General features: G+C 41.6%; 1 protein-coding gene across 1 annotated transcript in view; it reads left to right on the top strand.

Annotated features, from left to right (window-relative positions):
- The window catches only part of DENND1B (DENN domain containing 1B), a 214,897-nt gene that overhangs the window by 133,544 nt on the left and 67,768 nt on the right, over positions 1-13,585 (top strand). Inside the window, exons 8-10 of the mRNA XM_068985972.1 lie at positions 2,648-2,707; positions 3,873-3,926; positions 7,203-7,313. Of these exons, the coding sequence (XP_068842073.1) occupies positions 2,648-2,707; positions 3,873-3,926; positions 7,203-7,313 (225 nt within the window). The remainder of the gene's footprint in view (positions 1-2,647; positions 2,708-3,872; positions 3,927-7,202; positions 7,314-13,585) is intronic.

The raw sequence follows: 13,585 nt of genomic DNA, 5'->3' as shown, positions 1-13,585 counted from the left end.
TGTGGACCACCTGCCTCACTCTGGAGCTTTGTGAGCCACCTTCCCCTCTTACTGATCTCTGTGTGGACCGCCCAGCTTTACTCTGCAGCTAGCTCAGGACCCACCTTTGTGAGCAGTTTCCTTGCCCAGCAGCACAGGGTGTCCTCTGCCCCTCTGCATCCTCACGTGTTGCTTAGTGTCCTAGTGGAAATGATCAGCAGTCGGGGGCTGGAAAGCAAAGCATACCCTGGATTTTCCACCCTTATCTGGGAGTTGTCTGCAGACATGGTTGTAGGCCGGGATGATTTAAAGGCCAAGATGCAGAGAGGATGGAGCAGCGGTGAGGGCCGGGGGTTTGTGGAGAGGAGAGCAGAGGTAAGAGGGGTGGGAGGGCGGGGCGCAGAGGGAGGAGGGGCTGGAGGATGAAGAGCAGAGGGAGGAGGGGCTGGAGGGCGGGGCGCAGAGGGAGGAGGGGCTGGAGGGTGGAGAGTAGAGGGACGAGCTCAGATTTGTCATCACTGAAGCCAGCAGAGTGCGGGTTCAGGCTGAGTTGGAAGGAGGTAGAAACAACAACGAAAAATGCCCAAGAGTAAGAAGAAAGACTCAGTTTTCTGAAAGTCGGCGTTTTTCTTCGACAGAGTTGTATTTATAATGTGATCCTAACACTTTGTTAAATAGTGAATAAATATACTGTAGGTGCTAAGATCATAGAGGCAGTTACTATGGAGAGTCGAGAAATAAAAGTGTGTTCTCTGAGTTTGATTATCATATTTGTTCAGGAGTAAATGTCTTACAAAAATACATAACAAATATGGGACATTGAAGAACTTCACCTTTATTGATAAGAAGTATAACTCAAAGACATCTAGGCTTGTTAATACCTAAAGACTAGAAGATTTTGGTTTAAAAAAAAAGCCACTAAACGTGTGATATGAGACAAACAAGTTGACTTTTTTGAGGTATTTAGATATACCATGAAAAGCTATTTGAATGTTCAGTTCAGTTCAGTCGCTCAGTTGTGTCCGACTCTTTGCGACCCCATGAATCGCAGCACGCCAGGCCTCCCTGCCCATCACCAACTCCCGGAGTTCACTCAAACTCACGTCCATCGAGTCGGTGATGCCATCCAGCCATCTCATCCTCGGTCGTCCCCTTCTCCTCCTGCCCCCAATCCCTCCCAGCATCAGAGTCTTTTCCAGTGAGTCAATTCTTTGCATGAGGTGGCCAAAGTACAGGAGTTTCAGCTTTAGCATCATTCCCTCCAAAGAACACCCAGCACTGATCTCCTTCAGAATGGACTAGTTGGATCTCCTTGCAGTCCAAGGGACTCTCAAGAGTCTTCTCCAACACCCCAGTTCAAAAGCATCAATTCTTCGGCGCTCAGCTTTCTTTATAGTCCAACTCTCACATCCATACCGTGACTATTGGAAAAACCATAGCTTTGACTAGCAGACCTATGTTGGCAAAGTAATGTCTCTGCTTTTCAATATGCTGTCTAGGTTGCATAACTTTTCTTCCAAAGAGCAAGTGTCTTTTAATTTCATGGCTGCAGTCACCATCTGCAGTGATTTGGGAGCCCCCCAAAATAAAGTCTGCCACTGTTTCCATTGTTTCTTCATCTATTTACCATGAAGTGATGGGACCGGATGGCTTGATCTTAGTTTTCTGAATGTTGAGCTTTAAGCCAACTTTTTCGCTCTCCTCTTTCACTTTCACCAAGAGGCTCTTTGTTCTTCTTCGTTTTCTGCCATAAGGGTGGTTGGTATCATGTGCACATTGGAGGTTATTGATATTTTTCCCGGCAGTCTTGATTCCAGCTTGTGTTTCATCCAGCCCAGCATTTCACATGATGCACTCTGCATATAAGTTAAATAAGCAGGGTGACAATATACAGCCTTGACATACTCCTTCCCAGTTTGGAGCCAGTCTGTTGTTCCGTGTCCAGTTCTAACTGTTGCTTCTTGATCTGCATACAGGTTTCTCAGAAGGCAAGTAAGGTGTTCTGGTATTCAAATCTCTTTAAGAATTTTCCACAGTCTGTTGTTATCCACACAGTCAAAGGCTTTGGCATAGTCAATAAAGCAGAAGTAGATGTTTTTCTGGAACTCTCTTGCTTTTTCCAGTGGATGTTGGCAATTTGATCTCTGGTTCTGTGCTATTAATGACTGGCAAAACTTGGATAAAAAAGTTCTGTGATGTCAGGTTAGAATTGATGGCCTTAGGAATTTTTCTTCCTTCACAAATGGAAAAGAAAATTTTTTTTCATATTTTCTGTTAGAAAAACATGACGAATCTTGAGAAACTACTGTGATTTTCTTATAATTTCATTTTCATGAATGTTCCATCACGTGAGTTTTCAAGACTTGACATTACAGTCCATAAGAATGTCACAGAGATTTTATGAAATGTTAATATCTAATGCAGCTGCTTGTTTGGAAAGTATATTTCAGAGTCATTAAATATCCACAGAATACTCTTAGTTGAGAATGAAAGAAAGTCCTTCAAGATTTTTCTAGCATAAAACTAGCAAATCAGCATTTAAAATGCTTCAGGTATTTTCAGCAGATAATGTGGCTACATGGGTTTTTCTCAAATACACAGCAAATCGTTGTGTAAATTTCTCCCTTGAAAGTAAAATATTCATTTTTTTTCTCTCGCGTATTGTAAGAACCAAGAGATATTTTTTGCCAGTGAGCAAGTTCTGAAAGAGCAGCCCTCCTTAGCACGGGTGAGTTCAAAGGACATTGGCTTCTGAAAATCATTGGGAAAAATCACTGCAAAATTAATTGCTTCTATCACTGTCTTTAAGATTCACCCCAGTCCTTTGAGAAGTGCTAAATTTCCTTCTTAATCATTCAGATTATATTTTCTGTTTATACTATCTTTTAAAGCATAGCACTGAAATAAAGTGCTAGTAAATATCTGTCCCAATAAAAGTAACTGATAGAGACCAGATCCACGCTCACCCTCACATGAGGGCTGTGGTGTCCAGCTGGGCTCGCTGCACGGATGTGGTCTCATGTTTTGTCACAAGGTTCCGGGACCTTGTTTTTCCGCCTGTAAGTCATATGTTGTGACTGTGCCCACTAGCCTCGCTCTGATGAGTTTGACAGTGCTCAATATTGCTAGGATGACTTTCCCCCTTCAATCTGTAATCATAGCATAATATTAACTAGGTCCTTATGTGAGATAGCAAAATGATTTTGGAGATTTATATGAACAGAAAATAAAATGATTTTGGTGATTGAATTGTACTGTGATTCTGTGTGGTAAGATCTGGGAACATTCTGTGAAATGTCAAGGTACAGTTTGCCTTTTGTGTAAATATGTCTGTGAACTAACTGCTGTATTGCTTTGAGTATTATAAAAGCGAATTAACATTTGTTTAGTGGGTATATAAAAGCCATGTTTTGGGGTGAGAAATTACCTTTCAAGAAGTCTTAAATATTAAAAATTATTTTTTATTGCTGCTTTCTAAATAATATGTGGCTGATGTGTACAGAAGAAATTTGAGGTGACTCAGTCTTAATACATTTTGATATATTCTTGGGTAAACAAGCCTTTCCTCGGGCTCCCTAAATGAAATGTGTTAAAATTATCCATCTTTCTATCAGTAATATGCTTTTTTGGTCTTAATACACTTTTTCTAAGATTATTATTTCAATTTTAAAATGAAATATTTTTAATCAACACTTTTCATATGAGAAGCTTATTGTTAAATCTCCTGTAAAACTGCTATATTATAAGAATCTCTCAATTTCAACAAATCCTGGGCATTGGTCCTTGATTTCTCAATTTAGTTGATATATTTTTAAAATTTTAACCTAAAATTATACATAATGCTACCAAATTTTAGTTCTCCTTTTCTTATGTGATTTATTTCCATTGACCAGCATTCCTGCTTCATTGCCCCTGATGTGACTGGACTGCCAACCATCCCTGAGAATGTAAGTTTCTATGTTTTCTATTCTGATATGAATCTTATTTATTTTGGTCTCACAGTTGAAGTATTTCTTGGTAGAGAAATAGAATACATTGTAACTGTGTTTGTGAGAAAAAAATGAAAAAATTAAGAGTAATGGTGTCATCTCTCTTTCTGTATGTATCTGCTACTGCACCTCCTTTACATCGATTGTAGATAAGACAGATTATATGAGAAAACCTCTTTCTGCCATTTGAGATAGATCAGTAGGATAGTCTGTACTCAGGTTGTGAGCTCCCTGGATCAGGCAGACGAGAAGATGTCTCAGCGGATGTCTCCTGTGTATGGGGGAATGAGCGTGTGCAGTGGGAAATACTTTCACAGAAATAGTCCCCTTAGTGAAATGGCCATAGTGTTTAGGTTCCTTGTGTATATAGCTCTGTTCAAATCTCAGATGTTCTCTACTCAGTATCCTGACTTTTAATTGAAGTAATACATGTTTTGTAAGGCTTGAAGGATACGACCAGAAATTATAAAATTGCCACATTTTGCATTTTATTTAGAGTCCTGATTGTATCCTTGCTAGAAATATTTTCAGTGTTTTAGTGGTTGTTACAAATTAAAATTCTGCAGAAAAGTTTACCTGGGTAAATGGAATTGACAGGTACACTTTTGCATACTGTGTGCAAAGGAGATGTTCCCTTTTGTAAGTTTCTTTTTTTCCAGCTTCATTTTGGAAAGATAAAATGAACCACTATAAATAATTCTATCAGAAGTGAAGGAAACATCAACTCAGGAATATGTGTTATTTTTACATGTACTATACTCTGCTGTCCTCCCAAAAATGAACCTACTGAGTGTTTGGTTTCCAAAAGCACATGGGTTGTGAGTGAACAAAGTACAAGAAGACAGCTGCAGATTTTTGGATATGGAAGCAAGGCTGTCAGTGGGGTTTTTAGTAAAGATGAGTTCAGTTGCCTCCTGTGAGAAGACTGCATTCAGCCTGAGGTAGACCATCAGACTCAGAGATCACCTCCCAGGCCCTCAAGTCCTCTGTGGGTAGGACCTCTGTTTGGGTGTCTGGAGGCTGACTGACTTGATATTTGCGTGCCTGCCCCTCACCTAGAGGCTAGAAGGGAGGGACCCTGACTTCCATTAACAGCCCCGAATTGAGGCTTTGTACCTTTCTTAAATTTACTAATAAAAAGCTAGTAGCTTGATTGAGCAATTTCACTTTTAATTTTTTTTTATTTTTTAAAGGCTATGACTTTGAAAATCTTAAAGAACCATTCTAAGGAAAAGTGCCCCTGAGAATAGAAACTTTTTTTTGGAACCGAGAAAAAAATTTAACTTTTTATTTTATGTTGGTATATAGCCGATTAACAAGGTTATGATTGTTTCAGGTGAACAGTGAGGGACTCACCCATGCATATCCATGCATCCATCTCTCCTAAGCCCCGCTGCCACCCAGGCTGCCATGTAGCGCCGAGCACAGTTCCATGCGCTGCACAGTAAATCCTTGTCCCTTACCCATTTAAAATAGAACAGAGTGTATCGTGGCCATCCCAAACTAACTGTCCTTCCCCCCATTAAGACGTTTTATTTCTCAAAAGTCCTACTTGGGGAAGAGAAAAGGAAAAGCAAGGACCTGTACTAAGGCAGCCTTTTGCATTGGGAAATAATTCCCCATCTAGAAATTATCTGTCTTTGAGATTACAGGAATAGTGTTAATGTTGAATGCCATAAAACTAGTTTGCATTATGAACAGTGGAAATAGAAGGTGAGGTAGGCTTCAAATAGAGAAAACAGGAAATGAGTCTCCACCAAACTTGGCATCACTTGGTGGTGGTCACAGGTTCTGTTTAGATGCCCTGCTGTGATTACCAGTTTCTCCTGAGAAAGTTTCTGCCTCACAGAAATTGAAGAAACAATTGGATTTAGTGTTTTCTTGCTCCACTAAAGGTTTTGGTCTTCTGGGTCATAATCCCTCTAACTCCTCCAGTTTCGGTTTATTGTCATCTCTTATATGTTGCTTTCTGATGCATTTGTTTGAGTACAGAAAATTAAAAATAAGGGGATCTAAAGTGAAAGTTTATATAGGCTACCCCAATTTTGTTCTTATGTGGGGAAAATAATTTTAAGTGTCAAGTCAAGGAGTTGAATTAAACTGACACTTTTATTGGTTATAGTGGTATAAAGGTGGCCCGACATGGAATATAAATGAGACCCTCCTTCATAAAGACCCAGAGGTCTGCTTTATAAGCCTGTCTCATTGCCGGGAAGCCCCATGGGCAGAGGAGCCTGGTGGGCAGCAGTCCATGAAATCACAAAAGAGTTGGACACGACTTTGCGGCTGAGCACCACCGCCATTCTGTGGTTGCCTTGTATCAATGCACGGTCTAGAGCAGCAGTCCCCAACCTTTTCAGCACAAAGGACCAGTTCTGTGGAAGCCAGTTTTCCCATGAATGACGTGAGGGGGAGGATGGTTTCAGGATAAGTCAAATGCATTACATCTACTGGGTACTTTATTTCTGTTATTTTTCTGTTGTAATATATGAATGAGATAATTACACAGCTCACCATAATGCAGAGTGAGATCACTGGGCATTAGATTCTCATAAGGAGCACCCACCCTGGACCCCTCCCACCGTGGGGTTCAAGCTCCAAGGAGAATCTGATGCCACCACTGGTCTGGCAGGAGGCAAAGCTCAGGCGGTGATGCCAGCGATGGGGAGCGTATGTCAATACAGATGAAGCTTCTCCTTGCCTGTCTGCTGCCCACTTTTTGCTACCTGGCCCTGCTCCTAGCAGGCCATGGGCTGGCACAGGTCGATGACTGGGGTCTGGGGACCCCAATCTATCCTACCAAGCCATGGTATCCCTTGCTGAGTATCTCCTTGGCACACAAGGAGAGACTCAGAGGTGCTTTCTGGAGCAGCAGTTCTCAGAGTTCAGGGTGCCTGTAAGAAGCACCTGCAGTTCTTGTTGAGAAAAGGAATTCCCAAGGCTCCTCTCCTAGTGGCCCTGGTTGGGGCCCAGGAAATTGGCTTCTTGTACAGGTGTCTGGAGCCGGGGATGGGGAGAGAGAGTGGTGGTGCCTGATCACCCTCGGAGGACACTTTCCCAGAGCAGGGCTGTGTTTCAAATAAGAACCGAAGGCTCCATGCTTGGCGTGGCGGCGGAACCAGAACTGCATTTAATTATTAGTAATTTTTACTAACACCCTCCGAACGTGGATAGCCCGCGGTGGCCGTGTTGGCGCTGTCCCTGCACCTCACGTGGTTGTCTTTGCTCGTGCAGAGGAACCTCACAGAGTACTTCGTGGCCGTGGACGTGAACAACATGCTGCAGCTCTTCGCCAGCATGCTGCACGAGAGGCGCATCATCGTCACGTCTGGGAAGCTCAGCACCGTGAGTACCACCCCCCAACCCCCATGCTCTGCGCATGCTCCGCAGGCGCCATCTGCATACCCTCCTGACTCACGGCTTTAGTGCCGCTGGAGCACAAAGGTCTGATTTATGGAAGGCCTTCGCGGGTACATTAAGTTAGGTTAATTATTTCTTCTTATCAGAAGATGAGAGGTTTTTTTCTTTTTTCTTTTTTTCCTTTTTCACTCCCTGGAGTTCATTTTAGTGCCTTCTACCATATAAAGAATTCTTAAGAGCTATTATGAGATCTTTATTATTCACTTGAGGCTCTTTTTCCATTGGAGCTACTTGAAAGAAATCAAGGAGCGGGGATAATAGCGGCCACCCTAACCTGGTAATAGGTGGATTCATCTTTGTTGCCAAGTCGTGGTGGGGGAGTGGATGCTATAATAGTTCTGATTTGGAGAAGCTCTTCAGACTGATAATAACTTAAAAGTCAAAATAGCATTTTTTTTTTTCTAAATCACAGGTTTTATGCCACTCACCGAAATGTTCTTTTGGAAGGTCTTCATTACTGCGTAAAAGGCAGGGAGAATAGAAGGAGTTTTCTTGGGTCCTAGAAAAATATTCAAAAGTATTTTTCTAGATTTCCTAATGTTTTTTCCTATTTTAAGCATTAAAATTAAAATTTTTGACTTAAAAATGTAATATAAATGGAATTATAGTTGTGGGTAATGAGATATTTATTAAAAAACATTATTTACTATCCCATGAATTACCTTCCTTACAAATTTAGCTAACTGATAAAAATAAGATACTATTTTTATGTTTGTTCCCTGGTAGTACAAATAAAAACTTTATTGTATAACATTTTAGTGTCTTAGAGGAGAAGGAGCTTCAGGATACCTATTTAGGATATAACAATGAGAAAGGTTAGCATCACTGACTCCATAGACATGAGTCTGAGCAAACTCTGGGAGGTGGTGAAGGGCAGGGAAGCCTGGTGTGCTGCAGTCCATGGGGTCTCAGAGGGTCGGTCATGACTTAGAGACTGAACAGAATGGCAAAGGTGTGTTCAGAGAAGGGTTGAACGGCCACCTCAGGGCCACCTAGACAGCTGGAGATGGGCAATATGAAACTGGGTCTCCTGATTCTAATTTTAGGTTATTTTCCTTATTCTAGAGTCAAAAAAACAGTTTTGAGATTTTGAAATGCAATATTGATATGCTCACTTGTCAAAAAGAGTTGAAAATACATTCAGTACGTACTGAGAAACACCTGACGTGCTTTTGAAGGTGTAAGTGTGGAGAAATGTTATGGTTCTGTTGAGAGCAAGTGCCAGTCCATGGTGCAGATAATTATTTGCATTTACTTAATGTGATATTAAGAAATTCAGTCTGAATTATTTGATGCTTTTTATAATATATTTGCTTTTCTGCTGTTTCTAAGTTACCATTGAGGTAAAAAAATTCTCATTTATCCTTTTTGTCTCTTCCTCCTCATCAGTTTTATTTTTGGCCGCACCACACAACTTGTCCTCATCATTCTTTTAAGTCAAGTTTTTTTAAAATTATAAAGAATACTTCTGTATGGATATTGTCCTGAAGATTAAGAAGATTGTGTCTTGAACACCTAGGAACCAAATTCTTGTCAAGGTTAATCCATGTAGCACATTTATTATGTGCCTGCTGTGTATTTGGCACAATCTAGGCACTGAGGCTTCAATAGTAAGCAAAGTGAAGTCCAGACACTCCTGAAGCTTGAATCCACCAGGTGTAGCAGATACAGACACGAGTGAACGAATAGCTGAGAACTGGGGGGTGAGGGAGGAGAGCGCGTGTGTGGGGCATGGGAAAGTGAGAGCAGGTTCCAGTGACGTGCCCGGCGGTCCAGGGAGGCCGTCCCATGAGGTGAGACCTCTCCCGTGAGAGGCCCGAAGACAGCATCGGAGTAAGCTGTGTGAGTGAACGCGGTCTGTATAGGAACACGTTAGACATACACCTGATGGGACACAGTATGGAGATCCCTCAGAAAACCAAACCCAGAAGACCCTCCGTGCAGTCCAGCAGTGACGCTCCTGGGCTTTTATCTGAAGAAAACAAAAACACTAACTCAGAAAGATATCTGCACGCCTGTGTTCATTGTGGCATTATTCACAATACCCAAGATAAGCAAGCAAGTTATGTGCCAGTTAGAGATGAATGAATAAAGAAGGTGAGGTGTATACACACACACACATGCATACAATGGAATATTTCTCAGCCATAGAAAGGAATAAAACCTTGCCATTTATAGTAATATGGGTGGATCTGGAGGGTATTATGCTAAGTGAAATAAATTAGACTGAGAAAGGCAAATACCCTATACTCTCACTTGTGTGTTGAATCTAGAAAACAGAACATACATAACAAAACAGAAACAGACTCACAGATACAGAGAACAAGCAGGTGGCTGTCAGAGGTGAGGGGGTGGGAGGAGGGTGGGTGAAATAGGTGAAGGGGGGCTTGAGGCACCAACTTCCGGTTATGAAATGAGTGAGTCACAGGAACGTGATGCACAGCAGAGGGAATATACTCAGTGGCGTAACAACTTTGGTGACAGATGGAAGCTGGACTTGCTAGTGTGGATCATTTTGTAACATATATTAGCTCAGTGTCATGTCCGACTCTTCACGACCCCCTGGACTGTAGACCGCTCGGCTCTGTCCGTGGGATTCTCCAGGCAAGATTACTGGGTGGGTTGCCATCTCCTCCTCCAGGAGGCCTTCCTGGCCAGGAATCAAACCTGCATCTCTTGCGTCTCCTACATTGGCAGGTGGATTCTTTACCACTGAGCCATCTGGGAAGCCCTTTGTAATGTTTAAAAATCCCGAATCAGTATATTGTACACCTGAAACTAATATAGTATATTTTAAGTCAGTTATACTGCAATCAAAAAAAGAAATCTGCATACATGTAAATATTTTGTAAAAAGATATTTTTTGGTAAGTAATACTGGTGTTTCTTTCTGCTATAATTTATAAACACCTCTTAATGTCTAGGTAACTCCTCTTCCACTTAGCTTTTGACTTTCAACCTGGGAGTAGTACTAGTTGTAATCTCATAGAGTTGCTTTAAAGATTATGGATATGTGTACGTGCACACACACATATGTACGTATGAAGTGCTTAGAGTTTTGTCTGCATAAGATTAAATGACCATTAGCTATAAATTTATAATACACTGGATCTACAGTATAGAGCAAAAATTAACATGCCTACCCTTTACTTTGTTTGAATTAAAAAAATAAATGATTTTAATAAATGCTCGGTATTAAAGAATGCTCAAACTACCACACAAGGCTATGGTTTTTCCTGTGGTCATGTATGGATGTGAGAGTTGGACTGTGAAGAAAGCTGAGCGCCAAGAATTGATGCTTTTGAACTGTGGTGTTGCACTCATCTCACACGCTAGTAAAGTAATGCTCAAACTTCTTGAAGCCAGGCTTCAGCAGTACATGAACTGTGAACTTCCAGATGTTCAAGGTGGTTTTAGAAAAGGCAGAGGAACCAGAGATCAAATTGCCAACATCCGCTGGATCATTGAAAAAGCAAGAGAGTTTCAGAAAAACATCTATTTCTGTTTTATTAACTATGCCAAAGCCTTTGACTGTGTGGATCACAATCAACTGTGGAAAATTCTGAAAGAGATGGGAATACCAGACCACCTGACCTGCCTCTTAAGAAACCTATATGCAGGTCAGGAAGCAACAGTTAGAACTGGACATGGAACAACAGACTGGTTCCAAATAGGAAAAGGAGTGCGTCAAGGCTGTATCATGAGAAACACTGGGCTGGAAGAAACACAAGCTGGAATCAAGATTACCGGGAGAAATATCAATAACCTCCGATATGCAGATGACACCACTCTTATGGCAGAAAGTGAAGAGGTACTAAATAGCCTCTTGATGAAAGTGAAAGAGGAGAGTGAAAAAGTTGGCTTAAAATTCAACATTCAGAAAACTAAGATCATGGCATCTGGTCTCATCACTTCATGGGAAATAGATGGGGAAACAGTGGAAACAGTGTCAGACTTTATTTTTGGGGCTCCAAAATCACTGTAGATGGTGACTGCAGCCATGAAATTAAAAGACACTTACTCCTTAGAAGAAAAGTTATAATCAACCTAGATAGCATATTCAAAAGCAGAGACATTACTTTGCCAACAAAGGTCCGTCTAGTCAAGGCTATGGTTTTTCCAGTGGTCGTGTATGGATGTGAGAGTTGGACTGTGAAGAAAGCTGAGCATCAAGAATTGATGCTTTTGAACTGTGGTGTTGGAGAAGACTCTTGAGAGTCCCTTGGACTGCAAGGAGATCCAACCAGTCCATTCTGAAGGAGATCAGCCCTGGGATTTCTTTGGAAGGAATGATGCTGAAGCTGAAGCTCCAGTACTTTGGCCACCTCATGCGAAGAGTTGACTCATTGGAAAAGACCCTGATGCTGGGAGGGATTGGGGGCAGGAGGAGAAGGGGCGACTGAGAATGAGATGGCTGCATGGCATCACGGACTCGATGGACGTGAGTTTGAGTGAACTCCGGGAGTTGGTGATGGACGGGAGACCTGGTGTGCTGCAATTCATGGGGTTGCAAAGAGTCGGACATGACTGAGTGACTGAACTGAACTGATTAGGAAATTTTTTCTTATATTAGAGGTAAACTTAATACCAGTTGTTCCTGAGAGTTCCTGAAAACGTGGTGGTAGTGTCAGCTCTCAGTTAACAGCTTTGCTTTGGTTCACCGTCTGGGGCAGGAGGACTGGTAAACATAATTCAAGCTTGCTTTCATGATCTCCTCACCCTTCTTACACGGAGGAAGCTGCATTGAATCTAGCTTAACAAATTTCACGCACACACACACATATACACACACATGCTATAAATTCCAGACACAGTAATGTTTAAGGTCAAAGACTAGTATCATAACAGAAATTAGAAATAAGCTATTTTTTAGAAAGAGTTTAGTGAAATCTCTGAAACAACCAAGGAAGGAATATTTAATGTATCAGTGAATTGAAGTTAAAAGACTACTGTCCATGAAGCTTTTTACATTCTTATAGGATTGTGTATACCATAAAAACTGTAATGTACTTCTTGCAAGAAATTGTGTTTTGCCTATTTTCAGTTGTTTTTAAATCGATGACCAGATTGTTAATTACTAGAAGAACACAAATAAGTTATCTTTACATATATAATTTTATTATAGTTTTGGGAACTTTAGATTTACATTTTGATGGTCCTAATTGTATTAGGACATTACTTTGCCAACAAAGGTCCATCTAGTCAAGGCTATGGTTTTTCCAGCGGTCATATATGGATGTGAGAGTTGGACTGTGAAGAAACCTGAGTGCTGAAGAATTGATGCTTTTGAACTGTGGTGTTGGAGAAGACTCTTGAGGGTCCCTTGGACTGCAAGGAGATCAGCCCTGGGATTTCTTTGGAAGGAATGACGCTAAAGCTGAAACTCCAGTACTTTGGCCACCTCATGCGAAGAGTTGACTCATTGGAAAAGACTCTGCTGCTGGGATGGATTGGGGGCAGGAGGAGAAGGGGCCGACCGAGGATGAGATGGCTGGATGGCATCCCTGACTCGATGGACTTGAGTCTGAGTGAACTCCAGGAGTTGGTGATGGTCAGGGAGGCCTGGCGTGCTGCGATTCATGGGGTCACAAAGAGTCGGACACGACTGGGCGACTGACTGAACTGAGCTGCAGTAGAGTCGTGTCTGCCAGCTCTGTGGCTCGCTGGGGCTTCACTGGTGATTCACTGGCAGATAATGAGCTATTTGAGGACCTTCCTTTAGGGACTGTAGTTAAAATTATACTTTGTAAATTATCTTTTTGGTGATAAACTTTAAATAAACAGTTTAGTCTTGAGATATGTTAGCAAAAGTATCAAGAATATTGTTACATTTTAATAGTTTTTCACAGGTCTTTCTTCCTTTATATTAAGATGTATTTTGTTAGGACACACTGCTGTATTTTTCTGTGTTTTTGAGTTGAATGAATTGGGACGTGATTGGTTGCGTGTTCATCCTTCTGACTTGCACGTTATCCCGTACACACGGAAGAGTTTCTGGCAACCCTGAACAAGAACATTGATTTTGTACATGCCATGGGCAGACCCTGGAGGTTCAAGCCCTAAGCCAACAGCAGACGAGCGGAGCACCTCGGCCCCGAGTCTCCTGTATTCAAAGCAAAGGAATAAATCATGACATTACAAGGGTGTATCTGCTGACTTATTGCTGTTTTGTGACTGGGGGTAGGGAGAGATCGCTGT

The sequence above is a fragment of the Capricornis sumatraensis genome, chromosome 14, assembly GCF_032405125.1.
Source record: "Capricornis sumatraensis isolate serow.1 chromosome 14, serow.2, whole genome shotgun sequence".
NCBI classification, from domain to species: Eukaryota; Metazoa; Chordata; class Mammalia; order Artiodactyla; family Bovidae; genus Capricornis; species Capricornis sumatraensis.
This window is presented reverse-complemented; position numbering and strand designations above follow the sequence as displayed.